The following is a 21,843-nucleotide window of genomic DNA, read 5'->3' on the forward strand; positions in this document are numbered from 1 at the left end:
GCCAGACTGGTCCCAAACTCTTTTTATTTTTGAGATGGAGTCTTGCTCTGTCACCAGGCTGGAGTGAAGTGGTGCAAGCTCTGCTCACTGCAATGTCCACTTCCCATGTTCAAGTGATTCTTCTGCCTCAGCCTCTCCAGTAGCTAAGATTACAGGTGTGCACCACTGCACCCAGCTAATTTTTATATTTTCAGTGGGGACAGGCTTCACCATGTTGGCTGGGATGGTCTTGATCTCCTGACCTTTTGATCTGCCTGTCTTGGTCTTGCAAAGTGCTGGGATTACAGGTGTGAGCCACTGTGCTCGGTCTCAAACTTTTGACCTCAAGTGATCCACCTGCCTTGGCTTCCCAAAGTACTGGTATTACAGGTGTGAGCCACTGTGCCCAGCTCGCTCTTTCTCTAGCTTTTGGAATAGTGTCAGTGGGACTGACACCAATTCCTTCTTTGAATGTCTCGCCGAATTCAGCTGTGAATCCATCTGGTCCTGGAGTCTTTTATGGGTAATTTTTTTATTATAGTTTCAAGCTCACTGCTTGTTATTGCTCTATTTAGGGTGTCTAATTCTTCCTGATTTAAGGTAGTTTTACAGGAATATAAATATATTTTATATTTAAGAATATAAATTTCTGTATATTTTCAGGAATTTATCTATCTCCTCTAGGTTTTATATTCTATGCACATAAAGGTGTTCACAGTAGCCTTAAATGATCTTTTGTATTTCAGTGGTGTTGGTTGTAATATCTCCTATTTTCATTGGATCTTCATGATTCGTTTTTTGGTTAATTTTGCTAACGGTCTCTCAATTTTATTTATCTTTCAAAGAACCAGCTTTGTATTTCATGTATCTTTTGTATTTTTATTTGTGTTTTTTTCCATTTCATTTATGTTTGCTCTTATGTTTGTTATTTTCGTTCTTCTGCTGGGTTTGGGTTTGGTTTTTCTTTTTTCTCTAGTTCTTTGTGGTGTGACCTTAGATTGTCTATTTGTGTTCAACAAAGCAAATAAAAACATGAAGCAGAGAAAGGACACTCTATTCAACAAATGGTGTGGGCATAATTGGCAAGCCACATGTAGGAGAATGAAACTGGAACCTCTTCTCTCATATTATACAAAAATCAACCCAAGATGAATCAAGAACTTAAATCTAATACCTAAAGCTATAAAAGTTCTAGAAGATAACATGGGAAAAACCCTTCCAGGCATTGACTTAAGCAAGGACTTCATGACTAAGAATCCAAAAGCAAATGCAATAAAAACAAAGATAAATAGCTGGGACTTAAACCAAAGAGATTTTGAATGGCAAAAGGAACACTCAGCAAAGTAAACAGGCAAGTCATAGACTGAGTGAAAATCTTCACAACCTATACATCCAATGAAAGATTATTATCCAGAATCTACAAGGAATTCAAACAAAATAACTAGAAAAAAATCCTATCAAAAAGAGGACTAAGGACTTGAATAGACAATTCTCAAAAGAAGATATATAAATGGCCAATAAACATGAAAAAATGTTCAACACTACTACTAATCAGGGAAATACAAATAAAAACCACAATGCAATACCACCTTACTACCTCAAGAATGGCCATAATCAAAAAATCAAAATATAGGCATTGTTGGGGATGTGGCGAAAAGGAAATACTTCTACACTGCTTGTGGGAATGTAAAGTAGTACAACCATTAGGAAAAATAGTGTAGAAATTCCTTAAAGAATTAAAAGTAGAACTATCATTTGATCCAGCAATCCCATGGCTGGGTATCTACCCAGAGGAAAAGAAGTCATTATACAAAAAAAGATACTTGCGCATGCATGCTTATAGCAGCACAATTTACAACTGCAAAAATATGGAACCAGCCCAAATGCCGGTCAACCAATGAGTGGATAAAGAGGTTGTGGTGTGTGTGTGTGTATATATATACACATATATATGTATATTCCTTTTTATGGCTGGGTAGTATTCCAACATGTATACATGCATATGCATTGTATGAGTAGTTGGAATACTATTCAGCCATAAAAAGGAATAAATTAATGGCATTCACAGCAACCTGGATGAGATTGGAGACTATTCTAAATGAAGTAAAAGTAACTCAGGAATGGAAAACCAAACATTCCATGTTCTCACTCATAAGTGGGAGCTAAGCTATGAGGATGCAAAGGAATGAGAATGATACAATGAAATTTGGGGACTCAGCTAAACAGTGAGAAGTGGGTGAAAGATAAAACACTACAAATTAGGTTCTATATATACTGCTCAGGGGACACATGCACAAAAACCTCACAAATCACCAATAAATAATTTACTCATGTAACCAAATACCACCTGTTCCCCAAAAACCTATGGGAAAGAAAAAATTGCAATATTTTATCTGCAGTAGGATTGGGTCAATGAACATTATAGCAATCGTTTTGTAGTACATAATTTTATATTAACATAATTTTAATTACTTATTAGTGCTAGTTTTACTTGTGTGTAATTTATTCAGAAGTATTTCTGTTAATCATTTAATGAATATAGAATAAAAGCAATCTGAGAAAAAAACTGAAGAAATAATACTGAACAATTACTGTCCTATAGAAAATTATAATATCACTTTCCATCCTTCAGGTAATAAATATGTTATTCTGAAAACTTTACACTTAAGACATATTCAATACTGATTCATACTTTTTACTCATCTATATTTCTAAGTAGTATAAAAGAGTAAAAAACTCATTCACTTATCAAAAGAATTCTAGAACCTGAATTTATGCATTCAATTTAAATATATAATTAAAAAGTGAAGATGATATTCTTCACTTTTTCAAAACTGACTTCTAATTTTATTACATTATGAAATAGTATAGTATATGGTGTCCTTGAGTTCAGTGTTTTTCTGATAACTCACTGAAATAAAACTAAAATAACCTACAGAATTCTGAATTAAAACTTTTAATTTGATACCTATTGTCTAAATAAATCCACACAAACATGTATTTTTTATAGGTTCTTGAAAATTCACTGACATTTTTATTGAAGCATATATACTGAACCGTTTGTATCCCACATGTTTAGAGAAAGGTATGGAAAATTCTCGTGATGTAGTTAGTCTCTCTCTACCACAAAATAGGTAAAGCATAGTCTAAGAGTAGCTTGGTGTATTAATCTATTCTTGCACTGCTATAAAGAAATAACTGAGACTGGGTAATTTATAAAGGAAAGGGGTTTAATTGGCTCATTGTTCTACAGACTGTACAGGAAGCATAGTGGCTTTCGCTTCTGGGAGACCTCAGGAAAATTACAGTGATGGTGGAAGGCAAAAAGGGAAGGCAGACATGTGTTATAGGGCAGGAGCAGGTCCAAGAGAGAGTAGGGAGGTGCCACACACTTAAACAACTAAGACCTTGAGAACTCCATTACGAGAATAGCACCAAAGGGGAAAGTTCACTCCCATGATCTCATCACCTTTCACTAAGCGCCACCTTCAACACTGGAGATTACAATTAAACATGAGATTTGGTTGGGGAAGCAGATCCAAACTATATCACTTGTACATGAGTAGAGTTCTTTGGTTACTGGTAACTAAAGGTAGACCTGGTAGTCTTCTGAGCAGCCCAAGATAAATGCATACTGTTGAAATCGGGCAAACCTGACTGGAAATAATGTATATCTGGTGGATATAACATTGAATTTAAGAGTTCTAAAAAACTATATTGATGAAAATTATTCGAAGATTTCTGTAGCATTTTAATTATACAACAACAATTATTTGAACACTCACTTCCCATTATTTTAAGGTACATTGTGTCTTTAAAAAAAAAAAAAAACAATCATGGGTTTATTTTTTAAATTCCTCTTTTCTTTCCTTCTTTCTTTTCCTTTCTTTTTTCTTTTTCAGATGACCCGAGAACAATACATACTAGCAACACAACAGAATAACCTGCCAAGGACAGAAAATGCACAGCTTTACCCAGTGGGAATTTATGGATGGCGAAAGAGGTGCTTATACTTCTTTGTCCTTCTGCTGTTGGTTACCATGATAGTTAACTTAGCCATGACAATATGGATATTGAAAGTTATGAATTTCACTGTGGTAAGTACCACTATGATTTTACATCTATTGCTTTTGGTTCAAAGACAATCTAGCTCTGTTATTTTAATTTTTTAATCAAAAGTTATTCATATCAGTCTTTACAAGGGTGTGTTTTTAAATTCCAAAGACAATCATATTTTAAGACTACATTCAGTTTGTAAAGTCCTAACATGCAAATGCTATGACTACCTGGCATTTAATTGTGAGGAATTTACATGACGAGACAACATAGTACATTGATTCATCATAAAGTTGGAAGAACATTTACCCAGTAAGTATTAACTATTTCTTGCTGTTCCTTAAAATCTAAGAAATGAGCCTGCTTTTAGAGGTAATATTTCACATTAAAATTAATATTATAAGTTACATATGCCTTTGAATTACTTCATATAATATATATGCTTCTGTATCTCTCTATATCTGCTTTTGATATCATGCACTGCATGACTGAATCTAAAACTCTGGAATTTCTCCTGAACTACATTGGCTAATGCCTATAATTGCCATCAGATGGTGAGCCCATTCTTTCAGAGCACATCCCCCATAAATGGAAGATAAACCAGAAATTAAATCACCTTTTTTTTTTTTGAGACCGAGTTTCCATCTTGTTACCCAGGCTGGAGTGCAATGGCATGATCTCAGCTTACTGCAACCTCTGCTTCCTGGGTTCAGGCAATTCTCCTGCCTCAGCCTACCGAGTAGCTGGGACTACAGGCATGCACCGCCTTGCCTAGCTAATGTTTTGTATTTTTAGTGGAGACGAGGTTTCACCACGTTGACCAGGATGGTCTCGATCTCTTGAAATCGTGATCCACCTGCCTCGGCCTCCAAAAGTGCTGCGATTATAGGCATGAATCACCGCGCCTGGCCCAAATTAAATCACTCTTTTACAAAAATAACTAATTACAAAATAATTGTGTAATGTATTAATGAAATTTGCTGGCATTTAATGAAAGTTTACAAGAATCAATGTGTATGACTTATCTGGGAAAATTTTATGGTTTCAGCAAAGTCTAGTTTAGCTCATTTTATATTTTCTGGCTGATTCCTTCAGTTTCTCTGCTCTGCTTTTAAACCATTATGCCTTTGCTTGAAAACCTTAGATATCTATACATACAAGCAAGTGTCATTCACTTGCTGACCAGACTGCTGTTATTCTATAGAACTCTGCATCCTCAGGAGTGAGTCTGAAGCTGGCTATTTTAACTTCATGATGTTCGTATATTGGGGTGTTTATGTTTGTTTGTTTGTTTTTTAAACCCCACTGGAAGTTGCTTTAGCAAGAACTGTCTCTTTCTGACTTCACTAACACCTAATTCTAACTTGGAAACAAAATCGTGTAAGGGAAAATGAGCCTACCTTCAGCTTGTGTTGTAAGGCACCACAATGATTTGTGTAAGGAGCCTGGGAGGGCAGGTGGCCTGACCTTCCAGAAAGGAAACAGTGTCACGCTGCACATCAAAGTTAAACAGCACGTACTCATGAAGGAAAATGAGCCACCGTTCCATTTTTTCCCAGTAAATTATAAGTTTGAGAAATATTCATCAAAGAAAGATGAACAGGAATCAATATTTTCCCAGAGATAAAAAATAATAACTGTTTTCTAAACATGGATGTGTTCCAGGTCGGGAATCAAGGCATGAGGCCACTTGTGGGTGGCTAGACACTGAGATGAAGAATAATAGGCACATTCTTGCATAGGAGCTTCTCTGGGAATGCATCTGAATCATTTCTTTGTCTAAGAGTTGGCCCACTTTGCTCTCTTATTTGGGAATATTTTGGCATAAATATCAACAACTTTAGCCATCATTTTTCTGTTCTTCTCAGCTCTGCTCTTCTGACTACTGTCTGAGTGTCCTTTAGGAGTCATTTATCATATGGTAGGAGCAATGTTTATGCTCCTGCAGATTGTTTTGTGCTGCTTTAGGTAGCAACCAGATTATCAGTTGCTGAAAACATTTTCAGCCTCAGCCTCATTTTTAACTAAAAATTAATATTATAAAAGAGATAAATAGTATTCTCCAAATTTTGAAATTACAGTAATATGATTTTCTTTATGAAAAGGCATCTTTCAGAAGCTTGTGAATGAGGGGACTAACTCTCACTTCGGGGATCATTGATTATATCCAATGACTAGACCACAGGAATTTTCAGGTTCATGTCATGTAAGTTTTTGAGGCATATTTAAATTAATTAGGAAAGTATGCTTAAATGCATAATTACATGGCTACATGCATTACACTCCCAATACTTTGCCCCATGCTGACACCAAGTCTGGATAAACAATCCAAGGGAAATAATTGAAACAGTCACCTGTGTCCTGAGGATCTTCATGGGACTCAGGGTTCCTATCACCCACGGAGCTATCTAATTTGAACCTCAGCTGGCCAGAATGTAAATTATAATGCAACACAGTCCTAGGGATAATTAAAAGGGGTTGTTTCCATAGGAATGTTAGTATTTATTTATTTATCCTATTTTCCTTTGAGGTATGTCTTTTAAAAAATTATGATTTGACCTTTTTATAATCAGAAGGAAAACTCCTTCCTTCAGCCACATAAAGAAACTATTTGCATGTAGCTGAAGTAAAATGCACAGATGAAGTTTTCAGGAGTGTATCAAGATGACCTTTGTAAGGTAACACACTCTCTAGCTCAATGTAGTCATTCCTAGTTGTTAAGAAAAGAAATTCAGAATTTCTTAAGTAGGTGCAAACTTTAGCAATCCTAAATACTACAGATTATGTTGTATATACTTGAAGGGTGTGAAATAATTTGTAGTCCTCTTCCAACAGAGCAGTAAAATAAAATCAATTTTATGTTTTTGATAGTGTATTATGTTTGGTTCTATATCTACAGTGAATATCAAAGACTAGTTGCCATACTACTGCAAGAAGTAGAAAATCGTGTGTCAATTGTTTGGGGAGCACTATTGATCTGCACAAAATGTATTTCACTTTTGTTATAACCGTTACCATCCAACACAGGGAAATATGTGGCTGTTAACATCTCTTATTTGAGCAAACTGGGCACATTATTTTTATCAACATATTATATTTTTAGCATAGCAAGGATAGCTGCCAATGTGTTTTATGATTCTTGTTGTAGTCCATCAGTATGACCGATATTGCATGTGATGTGCATGACTGATATGCCCTTGATCTTTTGGAAACAATTTGTGTTTTTTATTTTGTACAATAAAAAATTATTCTACTTAATGAGATACTCAGTTGTAGAGAACCAAAAAAAAAAAAAAAAAAAAGAAAAGAAGAAAGAAATGACTTTATACTATAGGACGAAAGACTTAGGATAGAAATAAATAATTTCTTAGCTATCTGGCTATGAGAGCAGATATATATAGGAAAGAGTTAAAGAGGGAAATTTTGAAACTTCATTTTGCTGAGATCAGCAGAACCCATTTCCCTGTTATCAGTTGCTATTTGGTTGATATCTGTAATATCTTTGCAGTTAACATAAATAGACTAGTCTAGCAGGTCTATCAACCCCAGGCATTTTACTGAGACAGTATTCTTTTCTAGTCTCAAGACTCATTCTAAGTATATTAGTTCTATATTGGAGAATAGAAGATTGATACAGTAATAAAATACTAATTTTGACAACAAAAAACCAACTAAGCATTGGCGGCCTCTGGCTGATATAATTCTGTTAGACATGCTAACTAGCCATCAATAAAAGGAAGAGAAATATAAATAATATTAATGAGCAAATGGGGAGAGCAAATTCATGAATGCCATGACTTAGAAGTCAAGAATAGTCAGACATGGGTAATAATTGAAGCAATTGATTAATTGGGAAAATAATTCTCAGATGCTTGCATGATCAGTGGGATGAAAGTTGGCTAAAAAAAAATCCCAAGAAAATAATTGGATATCATAGTCATTTTGGATTGAAAGGAAATTGGTAGAACAATGATCTGTATATTATAAGAGGTCACTTTTATTTATTCCATTTGGTCACTTGCCATCTGCTTAAATGCTCCTTTCATGGATAAGAAAATTATCCCATTAAGTCACTGTCTAGTTTTATTATTATCAAATATCTTTTAAATTTTATTAATTTTTAATTTTTGAGGGTACATAGTAGGGGTATGTATTTATAGGGTACATAAGGTATTTTGATAAAGGCTTATGATGTATAATAATCACATCAGGGTAAATGGGGTATATTTTGTCTCAAGCATTTATCTTCTGTGTTACAAACAATCCAATAATACTATTTTTGTTATTTTAAAATGTACAGTAAGTTATTCTTGACTTTAGTCACCCTTTATGCTATCTTGAGTTGGGAAGAATTTATGGCAAGGACTACCAGCAATCCCAAGTCTCCTATTGCTGGTTAAGACCTCATAAGCACAGGAGATGCTCCTCTGATCTAGGCAATAATATTTATTAAATTGGAAAACACAGTTTGGGGTTCAGAACACCAAGTTTCATAATTCTCAGCAGACACTGCATTTAGATCCCACACTTAGCAGTAGTACAGACAGGCGTCATCACTGCTACTATTTATTATGAAATATTTCATCCTACAGAAGAAAAAAAAAACTTTACCAATGTCTTCTAACTTTATGTAGGTAACCCCAATCCTGAATGCTTTCCCTGCTTTTATTTGGTTTCTTTTTTTTTTCAATAATATTTAATATAGATCATTTTTCCTACTCTGTGAACTTTCACTCTCTTAATGGTGATCCTATTTTTAAGGTAGTCTAGTTTATTAATGTTCTTTTTTTTTTTTTTTTGGAGGTTTCAGTGGGACGGGAGAATCACAAGGAATCAGGTGTTCAGAGGAATGTATTGAGTAGAGGTGAGGAACTAGGATGTTGAAAAGTAACAAAAGGAGAGAAGGAGAGGAAGAAGGAGGAAGAAAAAGAGGGAGAGAGAACAGGAATATTACTTCATTCTAAAAATGGGTATTAATAATGGCCGATCAATATTTTGTGTATTTAAAATGGAGAACTCTATAAATATTTGAGTTTACTTGTTCTGGATTTGAATTGAAGTCCTGGATATCCTTATTAATTTTCTGTCTCGTTGAGTCTAAATCTCATTAGGGGTCTTATGTATCTGGGTATTAAGATATCTTATTGTTGCATTGATCCTTTTACCACTGTATCTTTGTTGCTTTGAAATCTATTTTATCAAATGTGAGAATTGCAACTCCTGCTTTTTGTTTATTTATTTATTTTTGCTCTCCATTTGGTTGGTAAATTTTTCTCCAACCCTTTGTTTTGAGTCTTTGTGTATCTTTGGATATACCATTAGGTTTTGGCTGTATCTTTTGATTGGGGGATTTAGTCGATTTAAATTTAGGGTTATTGCCATTTGATGTTAACTGGCTATTTTATCTATTCGTTGATGTAAATTCTTCTTTATGTTGATGCTCTTTACTTTTTGGTATATTTTTAGAAAGGCTCATACTGGTTGTTCCTTTCTATGTATAATGCTTCTTTCAGAAGTTCTTGTAAAGCAGGCCTGGTGGTAATAAAATCTCTGAGTACTTGCTTGTTCATAAAAGATTTTATTTTTCCTTCAATTGTGAAGCTTAGTTTGGCAGGATACGAGATTCTAGGCTGGAAGTTCTGTTCTTTAAGTATGTTGAATATTGGCCCCCACTCTCTTCTGGCTTGTAGGGTTTCCGATGAGAGATCTGCTGTAAGTCTAATAGGCTTTCCTTTATGGGTAACCTGGCCTTTCTCTCTGGCTGCCCTTAGTATTTTCTCCTTTGTTTTGATCCTGGTGAATCTAACGATTATGTGCCTTGGGGTTGCTCTTCTTGAGGAATATCTTTGTGGTGTTCTCTGTATTACCTGGGGTTGAATAGTGTCCTGCTTTGCTAGATTGGGAAAATTTTCCTGGATAATATCCTGAAAAGTATTTTCCAGCTTGGATTCATTCTCTCCATCACATTCAGGTACACCAATCAAACGTAGATTGGGTCTTTTCACATAGTACCATTTTTCTTTGAGACTTTGCTCATTTCTTTTCATCCTTTTTTCTCTATTCTTGTCTTGTCGTTTTATTTCATTAAGTTGGTCTTCAACCTCTGATATTCTTTCTTCTGCTTGATCCATTCTGCTATTTAAACTTGTGCATATTTCACTAAGTTCTTGTGTTGTATTTTTCAACTCCGTTAGTTCATATACTCATCGTTTTTTATGGCTGTGTAGTATTCCCTGGTGTATATGTACCACATTTTCTTTGTCCGGTCTATCATTGATGGGCATTTGGGTTGGTTCTAGGTCTTTGCTATTGTACACATGGGCTGCAATGAACATACATGTGTATGTGTCTTTATAGTAGAAAGATTTATAGTTCTTTGGGTATATACCCAATAGTGGGATTGCTGGGTCAAATGGAATTTCTATTTCTAGATCCTTGAGAAATCACCACACTGTTTTCCACAATAGTTAGACTAATTTACACTCCCACCAACTATGTAAGAGTGTTCCTATTTCTCCACATCCTCTCCAGCATCTGTCTCCTGATTTTTTAATGATCGCCATTCCATCTGGTGTGAAATGGTATCTCAGTGTGGTTTTGATTTGCATTTCTCTAATCACCAGTGATGATGAGCATTTTTTCATATGTTTGTTGGCCTCATATATGTCCTCTTTTGAAAAGTGTCCATTCATATCCTTCACCCACTTTTGAATGGGTTTTTTTTTTCTTGTATATCTGTTTTAGTTCTTTGTAGATTCTGGATATTAGCCCTTTGTCAGATGGGGAGATTGCCTAACACCATAAAAACACTAGAAGAAAACGTAGAAAAACCATCCAGGACATAGGCATAGGCAAGGACTTCATGACTAAAACACCAGAAGTAATGGCAATAAAAGCCAGGATGATCAAATGGGATCTAATTAAACTTCAGAGCTTCTGTACAGCAAAAGAAACCATCATTAGAGTGAATTGGCAACGAACAGAATGTGGAAAAAATTTATGCAAAATTTTTCCAATGTATTTTTGTTGTTTAATTTGCTATCATAACCAATGATCTTATGAATATTCTTGTATGTCAGTTTTGGTAATTATATTATCACAAGTACAAGAGTTCCTCTAGGTTCTAGAGTCTAGGTTGTAAGTCTAGGAATCTTGACCTTCAATAGCACCTTTTTTTCCCTAAAATGGTTGTATCTATTTATACCACCACTAGCAACCTGTAAGAGTTTCTTTTGTTGACCTTACCAAATTAACTCTTAACAATTAATTCCCAGCTAAACTAACTTGTTACCTCCTAATCTATAAATCTGATCACCTATCTATCTCATAATAATCTTCCTTATTTACTTATTTGTTTCTTTCCTTATTTATGTGGCCTGTTCTGGCAGATTTATTCTTTTATTTATTTATATTCATATGTCTGCATTCATGTATCTTATCTCTGTGATAGGATTTACTATGTTGTTAGAAATATGATCATATGGTTTATCCAAATATGTACCTCTTCTCCTCTTTCAGCTTCCCCACATTTCCTAATCCCTTTGAAGTGTAAATTCCCTAAGGAGGAGAAGCTGTTCTTATATTTCTTGATAACTTGGTTGAGCACACAGTAGGTGATACATTATTTTTCATAGACTATTTGTAATTTTTAAAAGTGTAGGTTCACGGGCCAGGTGCAGTGGCTCATGCCTGTAATCCCAGTACTTTGGGAGGCTGAGGTGGGTGGATCACGAGGTCAAGAGATTGAGACCATCCTGGTCAACATGGTGAAACCCCATCCCTACTAAAAATACAAAAAATTAGCTGGGCATAGTGGCATGTGCCTGTAATCCCAGCTACTCAAGAGGCTGAGGCAGGAGAATTGCCTGAACTCAGGAGGCGGAGGTTGTGCTGAGCTGAGATCGCGCCATTGCACTCCAGCCTAGGTAACAAGAGGAAACTCAGTCTCAAAAAAAAAATTTAAAAAACAGTGTATATTCACTTTTAGTAGGGGGATCTTCAAATTTAATGTTTTAATTTTTTCACTTGTTCTTTCTGTAAACTGTTTCAGATTCTGACCCATTTCCATTTTTAGCTAAATGTACCCCTCTCCTATGGACAAGGTAACATTATTCAAGTCTGTTCATATCTTTAATCTGCAGTGGCCAGCATCCCCTGATAGGAAGAATATTTTCTCTACAAATCCCAAAGCACGTTGGTAAGATAGTTTTTCAGTGAATGTATAGTCCTTTGAAGCTCCGGTAACTAGTTCTGTCTGACTTCCTCTGTAATAATTACTGTAAAACTTGTCTTTTCTGTTTTAGACTCTCTCTCTCTCTCTCACACACACACAGTCGCTATTTTCTATACTACCCTACCTTAAGGTAAGATACACTATTAATTAACAGGCAGCATTGGCTGACAATTAACTGGTAATTTACTACCAAGCACCAAAGCCTCTGTACTAACATTTCTTTATGCCCCCTCTAGAAAAAGTAATCTGGCCTTTAACAGGGAGAGAAAATAACTGTTCAATACTTCCAGCCTCATCAACTATGGTAGAACCTCAGCCTACCCAGCAAAATCAGACATAATTCCCCCCAGTACCTCTTCATTTAACAATTGAAATAAATGGAGTACAACAATTTCTTGAGAAAAATGTTGACCCACTTTGGTCTTATATGTAGGATATTTGTGATTTTCTGAACTTACTTTGACTTTTAAAAAATACACATACACACACACAGGCATATATACCAAACAAAATAAGCCCCCACTAATGATAACCTATTCTCCAGTTACTGAATGAAAGCTGATGAGGGTCAACAACAGCAGAAACTAGAAAAAGGGAGAAATTTTATTTAAGGAGCTCACAGGAATAAAATCAGGGGTGTATGTTTTGTTATGTACATTTCTCATGGAATCTTGATACAATATAGATTCTAGATTTTTAGCGTTCAGAACCTCATGCTTTTACATCTAAGTATTCATTTTTCTCAAAAGCCCACAAATAAATTGGGATCTTTTTGTATATGCAACAACGTCAGAATAGATAAAAATTTTTGCAATCTACCCATCAGACAAAGGGCTAATATCCAGAATCTACCAAGAACTAAAGCAGATTTACAAGAAAAAAACAACCCCATCAAAAAGTGGACAAAGTATATGAACAGACACTTTCAAAAGAAGACAGGTGCCAACAAAAATAGGAAAAAATGCTTATCATCACTGATCATTAGAGAAATGCAAATCAAAACCACATTGAGATACCATCTCACACCAGTTAGAATGTCAATCATTAAAAAATCTGGAAACAACAGATGCTGGAGAGCATGTGGAGAAACAGGAACACTTTTACACTGTTGGTGGGAGTGTAAATTAGTTTAACCATTGTGGAAGACAGTGTGGCGATTCCTCAAGGACCTAGAAATAGAAATTCCATTTGACTCAGCAATCCCATTACTGGGTATATACCCAAAAGATTAGAAATTGTTCTATTGTAAAGGCACATGTACATGTATTTTCACTGTGGCACTGTTTACAATAGCAAAGACCTGGAACCAACTCAAATGCCCATCAATGATAGTCTGGACAAAGAATATGTTGCACATATACACCATGGAATACTATACAGCCATAAAAAATGAGTCTCTGATCTTTGTAGGGACATGGATGAATCTGGAAACCATCATTCTCAGCACACTAACACAAGAACAGAAAACCAAACACTGCATGTTCTCATTCATAGGCAGGTGTTGAACAATGAGAACATGTGGGCATGGGGAGGGGAGCATCACACATTGGGGTAGGTGGTGGGAAGGGGGCAGGGTAAGGGACAATGGGAGGAGGGGAGAATGGGGAGGGAAAACACAGGGAGAAATCTCTGATGTAGGCGACGGGGAGGGAAACAGCAAACCACTATGGCATGTGTGTACCTATGCAACAAGCCTTTGGGATGTGCACATGTACCTCAGAGCTTAAAGTACAGTAGGAAAAAAACTTAAAATTAATTCATTTTTATACTAATAAATGTTATATAGTCAGGGAATAGAACGGGAGCTTCTCTTCCCTGCCAGTGGTATATTTCCTTACACGAAATTGCTGTTGATTTAAAAAATTCATTAGGTTGCTGATGCTGCTAAAACCATCTCTAAACAACCTTTAAGCAGTGGTTCAAAGTATGAACCCTGGAGCTAAACCTCTTTTTATCCAAGTCCTGGCTTTTTCATTTATTAGTTCTGTTACCTAGTGCAAGTTATTTAGACTGTGGCTCAGTTTCTTCCTCTATAGGATAGGGATATTGTATTTCATTAGACTGGTGTTAAAAGGAAAAGAATTAAAATAATAAAACTGTTCCAGAAGTGCCTACATATACTAACCACTTGGACTTTACTATTATCAGACGTATTCATATTCTGCTATTCCATCTTCACAAATATTTTATCTGCCATGTGAACTGAATTGACTCTTTCTATTAAAGTTGAGCATAAAACATTCCTAGACACATAAAAGAACCTCCATAAATATGCATTAATAAATAAGTGAAGGAGTTTATAATCTTGTAAATACAAACGATATTAACAAGATTGTTAATATGGATGTTATTAACAAAATTGATAATACAGATAATATTAACATGATTGATGATGTGAACCTGATTGATCGTTTTGGATATGAGCTTTGGATACTCACATTATGGCTCCAGGACTAGCTTCTTAGCAGGGTTACCTTGTGCTGCTTACTTAACCTCTCTGACTTTGGCTCTTCATCCGTAGAAAGGAGATAATGGTTTTGACCTCATGGAGATATTAGAAGCATTATGTGAGCGAACACTTGTAAAAACTCTTTAAAACTGACCTTAGAGTAAGCACTCAATTAGTGCCAGTGAAGTACAACAACAAATATTATTTCCATGCATTATTAGCTGTGACTAATGAAAGTTATTCTATATGATACATTTGGCCAGGAAGAATGGCTTATGTCCTTGATGAAGGCATAAAAGTGATTCCTTATGAAATTATAATTTGGTGCTGAGATATAAAAATGTTTTACATAAACTTCTAAGAGGAACAGTTTAGCTGCCAACCATCATTGTTATTTTGATGATACTAAGCAGATTATGAAAATCTGTATCACCTGAAAGCAACCTTTCTGCCCGGTCTGAATGAGGGAGCTTATTTGTCAGAGAGAGATAATCTCCTTTTGAAACATCTTGAAAAATATAATACTTACAAATTGTCTGGATAATAGATTGGAATTTCTGTGTTGATTCTAAATATTCTGAGTTTCTTTAATGAACAAAGTATCAAATTATTACCCAATAAGGATATTATATTGTGAATTATTTTAGAAAATACTCTGAATTATATTCTAAAATAATTCACAATATAACCTTTAGGCTATAACCATTTAAATATGAGAGAAAAGTTTAAGATGCCAGGGAGCCCATATTTATTTGGCAGGTGATTTATTCAGCAAGATTATATGCCTTATAGGCCAGACTTTATGGGATTTCAGAATAACACTGCAAAGCAAATACTGTGTCCCCTTTGGTAGATGTAAAGGCAGAAACTTAGGGAAATTATATAAACTTCCCAAGGTTACTCTAATGAACAAGATTAAAAGCATGGGCTATATAGTTTCAGAGATTCCACCACATTTTATTATGTTAATGCTACCAAAATTAAAATTCTTTTTAAAAATATCCTTCATTAAAGGGTTTACCTCCTTTACAGGGAAGAACTCAGTGGTTTCATACAACACCATTAAATATATAAATGCAATATTACTGCTTATTAATTATATTTTGAACTTGGGCAAAAGATACCTTAATACCTTCAAACTTTATTAATTTAATGGAGAAATGTACATAATCTCTCATAGTTAGTGAGTAATTAGAATGGTTAGAACTGCTCTGCAAGTGACAAGTATGACTATGCTTTTGAGTTTAACAGAGCAGGCATTATAATTTCTGGATACTACAATGACACTTATTAATGGCACCTTTATAAAAGAAACAATGATTTTCAGAAAGCTATTTTATCCCTGTGATTGCACTTTAGTCTTCACACTAGTTAGACTATATTTCGCTGAGTAGTAACTAATTGGCCATGATAAGAAACCACTCTGGGTTGATTTAAGTTTAGTTTTTGTCCACCTTTCTGGGCTGCCATTTCCATGTTTCTAATTCATTCCTCAGCACACACCTCATGGGGCTTGCCCTGGAGATGAGACAGAGCTCCACCTTCTAGGGCGGGACTACAGCTCTGTCTGAGCATCAGCAGCAGAGACTGCACTGCCCTTCAGTGAGGTGTGTCTGGATTTATTACAGGCTTGATGAGAGTGAATGATATCGTTAATGTTGCAAGACTGCTTCCATTATACCTTCCATATGAACCTCCTCCTGTTTTTCTGACAAATTGTCCCTCTCAGATGAAAACTTTCATACTTAGTCTTAGCCTGGCAGTACATTTCCTTTCCTTGACTTTATAAAGAAAAATTCAGTCATTTTTATCCAAGTGCAAACAACTACCAAGTGATAAGTTCTTTTTACTGAAATAAACTGCAAAAAATTGTGGCAAAAGATAAATCACACACTCATATATAGCAAGTGCAAAGTGAAGTTCATTAGTATATGAGAAATGTTGCCAGAGAAAATGAAGGATTATGAAAATGAGCTGTTGAATAAAAAATTGCAGAAATTATAGACTTGTTAGTTGGTAGGTTAGATACATTGTATAATAGACTAGAGTTGGGGAACACTTTAATTTAGTGCCCTTTGTTGTCTGTAAGAAGAGACAGAAGTCCAGGAAATTAAAACCATTTGCCCTTGTGGATGGCTCATAGCCAGGAAATAGAATAGATTAAATCACATTAAATTGGCTGGGTGAGGTGGCTCATGTCTGTAATCCCAGCACTTTGGAAGGCCCAGGAGGGTGAATCACCTGAAGTCAGGAGTTCGAAACCAGGCTGGTAAACATGGTGAAACCCCATGTCTACTAAAAATACAAAATTAGCCAGGTGTGGTGATGCATGCCTGTAATCCAAGCTACTTGGAAGGGTGAGGCAAAAGAATAGCTTGAACTTGGGAGGTGGAGGTTGCAGTTAGCCAAGATTGTGCCACTGCACTTCAGCCTGGGCAACAAGAGTGAAACTCTGTCTAAAAAACAAAAAATTACATTGAACTTAATGAAATATGTATGTTATTTCCACATATATACTTATTTCTGCAAGTAATAGCATATAGTATATCTTAAATAATATGACTCTTTTAGTAGGGCATTTAGGAGAAGAATTTCAAGTTTTAAAATGAAAGAAAAGTAATAATCTTAAGAAGGGTTAATGTTTTTGCTATTTTATTTAAAAAAGTAAGCATTTGCTTTTCAAAGCATAATTGAAATATTCTCGTATTTGTTGTTTCCAGGCAAAGATAATATTAATAAAAATCTTGTTGCGCAAGACTTGCTATGCATTTATTATTTTGAATAATAGTATCACTGTCCTTTTTTGCTAGTTTGTAAACTCATCTCAGACCTAATGAGTATTTGTACTATTTATTAAAATTAGATTTAGTTTTCAGTCTGTGTCAGTATTTACTTAATATGTCTGCGAAATTACCACTAAAGCCCTCTTCTAAATAATTACTTTATACTAAGGGCTCTTTATATCCACTGATAGTTGAAGCTTTGGGGTAAGCAACCACCCCGTTCCCAGAAACACTGGTGATGGGCCATGACACATTTCCAAGAGGATTTAACAGTAATTCAACTTGTCTTTCAAATTCTGTAATCAAATTATGCCATTAAAGGAGTCCATATCTGCTTTCTCACAATTGACATGTTTTTCCATCCAAAACTTTTTCTTTTTCTGGGCTTAGGAAATTTTCAAATATGCTAAGCCTCTGTTAGCTCTGATATCTCTTTATTCCTTCTTTACTTAAACTAAACTGCCAAAGCATCTAATATTTGTTAAAATGCTTTGCATAAACTGATCAGGTTTTTCTTACTGTAATTAGTGTAATTCAGCGAAAGGAAGTATGAAGTCTAGATATCTGTCTATATGTGACCTAAATAGATATGAGTGTGTATGTATTACCAACTGAGGCATTTGTTTTTAATGTGTATTATTGTCCAAAATAGATGATTTTGCAAAGCAACATAATTGCTTAAATGACATTTAAAATGCACCCATCTCTATTATAATATGCATTTTAATCCAGCTCCTAGTGAGTTGCAATTTTATCAGTGGAACTTATTTTTCAATTAGTTGTTTTTTCAGATATGTTTCATTCCTGATTAAAAGAAATATTGACACTTTATGTTTCTCTAAGAACTTTGCTTTCAAGTAATTAGTGCACCACATAAAATAAATGAAATTCACAACATTATACCTCAACAGCTTTTATGAATTTTTGTAAAGTGTATAAATACTTAGGTTCTTGAAGGAACAGAATGCTAATGTTAAGAAAGAAAGGAAGAAGTACTAATGACACAGTGTGCACCATCTCTTTTTTTCTCACACAATATGGCATTTCTATGAGATACGTATTGGTATCTCTATATTTAAAATACAATTTTTTGTGCCAATTTAACATAGTTAATACATGAATTAGATAATATATGAATCCTTAATAATCTAACACAGTGGCCCAAATTTGTTCTACCTCTTTGGGAATCTTTCTTATGTTGATAGTATTCATATGTTGATTGAGCAAAAAGGCAATTTTCCTACCTGGCAATATTCTCTTATTTGAAAATGATTTAATAAATTCACATATAAGTTCTCATAAATTTTTGTAGAGACATAAAATAAATTTTTAAAGTTTTCAATGAAAATAGCTTAATATCTTTGTTAACAATTCATCTCTTGCTACATTTTTCTTAAGATTCATTATCTACTATCAATATCATATTAATTTATAATAAAATTACAGCATCATGTCACTTTCTATAACTTTAGCTGAACTTCATGCAAATGAAAAATGGTGTATTATGTGTTTCAATAGTCTATGAAATTATAGGCATGCTCAACTTTTTGTATAATAACAGGCATTTTAAGTAGGTAGAATATTGCCAGAATGGTATGTAAAAATCACGAATTCAGTGGCTTACATCAATGAACATTCATTTAGCTCAAGAATCTCTAGGTGAACTGGGAAGTACCTGTAGGTTTAGCTGATGTTGGCATGGTCTCCTTTATGGGTCTTCAGTAAGCTTTCTGCTCGTCTTGGGGCTAGCTGGTTTGAATGGCCTCATTTGTACATTTGGCAGTCATTTCACTGTTGGCTTCAGTGACTGAGTTTCATGTCTTTCATCCTCCAGAACACTATCCATTTTTAGCAGAAAAGTTTCAAGGAAAAGTATATATGCAAGATCTATAATGCCTAGACCCAAACTTGATCTGCCTCAACATCTGGTACTATATTGGCCAAAGTCGCAAGTGCAGTTCAAGATTCAGGGGATGCATAGACTCCACTTCACTAGTATCCTAAAAATGTAAATTAAAACCACAGTTACATATTTTTTAAAAAGATTTGAAATATACTTTACGCTTAGAGCTGTGTTAGTTTTATAGCAATATTGGATAGTGAGTACAGAGATGTTCCGTATATTCACTGCCATCTCACAACCACAGCCTGAACCACTATCGACATCTCATACCAAAGTGATACATCGTCACAAGGATGCACCTACATTGTCACATCAGTATCACCCAATGTCCAGGGTTTACATTAAGCTTCACTCTTTGTATTAAACATTCTATGAGTTTGAAAGATGTATGACCTGTGTCCACATCTTAATACAAAGATGTATGACATTATAGTCCATTATAGAATAGTTTCACTGCCCTAAAAATTCTCTGTGCTCTGCCTATTCATCCCTCTTCTCTCTAACCTCTGGTAACCATTGACTCTTTTACTCTGTCCCAAGTTAGGCCTTTTCCAGGATGTCATGTAGTTGGAATCACACAGCATGTAGCCTTTTCAGATTGGATTCTTTCAATTAGCAATTGCTTTTACAGTTTCTTCATATATTTTAGGGCTTGATATCTTATTTCTTTTCTGCATTGAATAATATTCTATCATCTAGATGTCCCATAGTTTTTTATCCACTCTCCTAATTGAGAACATCTTGGTTGCATCCAGATTTTGTTAATTATAAGTACAGCTGTCACAAATATTCACATGTAGATAATAGTATGGATATAAGTATTTAACCTCTTTGAGTAAATACAAAGAAGCACAATTTGAATTGCATGGTTAGAGTATTTTAAGCTTTATGAGAAAGTGTCAACTGTCTTCCAAAGGGGCTGTATGATTTTGCATTCCTATCAGTAATAAATGAGAGTTCCTGTTGCCTCACACTTCCATCAGCATTTGATGTTGTTAGTTTTAAATAATACTTTCAAACTTCTCAAGTTAACTTTTTTCCTTTTTTAAATACTAAGTTTAATCGTAGAAATAAGACATCCTTCAAAAGCTCTACCTTAATAATGTGTGTGTATATACATACTTGTGTGTGTATTTATATTTAGATACAAATACACAACACATGTACTTTCTAATCAGTTGATATCCCACCATCTAAAGTTAACTACTCTGAAATCTTCTTTAAAATAATGACAATACATAATGATTCTATAGCCATATTTGGTAATACAAGTGAAGTTTTCCTTTTTGAAGAACATTTGAAATTTATACCATTCCTAGAATGTCAGGTCTTTAAAGGATAATTGCAATATCATGTATGTACCCTAAAAAATAATCAGAAAGCTGAAGAAAAATTTATGTCCAAAGAAGTGCATCTCATTTTTATATGAGGCAATGTAAAATTCTAAACAAGGAGAAGAATTAAAGATGCAATAATGCATTTATATGTGTAAAATTACTTATTAAAATTGTCCAAGGAATATTAATAATTTTGAATAAGTATGGGACAGTATAAAATTAAAAAAATGAGATTCAAAATAATGTATGCAAATTCACTTCAAGCCTTTACAAATAATTGATTAGAAAAAGATATTAAACCAAAAATCTAAATGTTAAATAGCAAATATGTCTATTGCCACTCTTAGAAGTTTTTTTTTTTTTCCCCCAATTCTCTGCTTGTATTTTTGGTCATTTATATTCAATAAGTATGTGTTTTATATTCTAAAAATAAAAAGCAAAATGTATTTGGAAATACATGAATTTCATTCTTCTATGTTTTATATAAATGGTTTTGATTATTTTCTCTAACTAAAATTTGAAAAGTATTATTAGTGAAAATCTAAATGTTTTACAGATCTTATGAAGTAATAATGATACTTAAAAATAATATGATGCTAATTTAAAACCCACGTTTCTGTGCTATTGGTTACACTTTACTGACAATTAGAAATAAGTATTCCATTTTCAAAGTAACAAACTAATTTCTTCAAGACAAAAGGAGACTTTCAAACCTGCCAAGATAGATTAATCCATATTTTGCTAAAGATACACCTGATTTCAGACCAGCGATATTTCATTTTTCTGATGTCTATATGCAAAAAATTGTATCAAGCATAAGAAGAAAAAAATCTTACCAACTTGAAAAAAAACCTATATAGGAACCCAATAGTCTGTTATGAAGCATTGGATATTTGATAAGTAAGTATTTTAATGCTCCTCACCAATTATTTGTGTATTAAAATCAATTTAGTTCCTAGGAAACAGGATATGTAACTAGCAACTTACAAGCTGTATTTTCCTATTGGGTGCAAAGAAGCCAAACTTGGCCATCCTGATTATGTTTTCTTTGGTACTGTAAGGATGAACAGACTTGACTCTTCCTCCCGGTAATCAGGTCTCAT

The 21,843-nt window shown here is 34.3% G+C and overlaps 1 protein-coding gene across 1 annotated transcript in view; it reads left to right on the plus strand.

Annotated features, from left to right (window-relative positions):
- SGCZ (sarcoglycan zeta) overlaps positions 1-21,843 on the plus strand; it is a 1,232,742-nt gene that overhangs the window by 690,977 nt on the left and 519,922 nt on the right. The window contains exon 2 of the mRNA XM_002807483.6: positions 3,882-4,076. Coding sequence (XP_002807529.4) covers positions 3,882-4,076 — 195 coding nt within the window. The remainder of the gene's footprint in view (positions 1-3,881; positions 4,077-21,843) is intronic.

This window comes from Callithrix jacchus, chromosome 13, assembly GCF_049354715.1.
Source record: "Callithrix jacchus isolate 240 chromosome 13, calJac240_pri, whole genome shotgun sequence".
Lineage (NCBI taxonomy): Eukaryota > Metazoa > Chordata > Mammalia > Primates > Cebidae > Callithrix > Callithrix jacchus.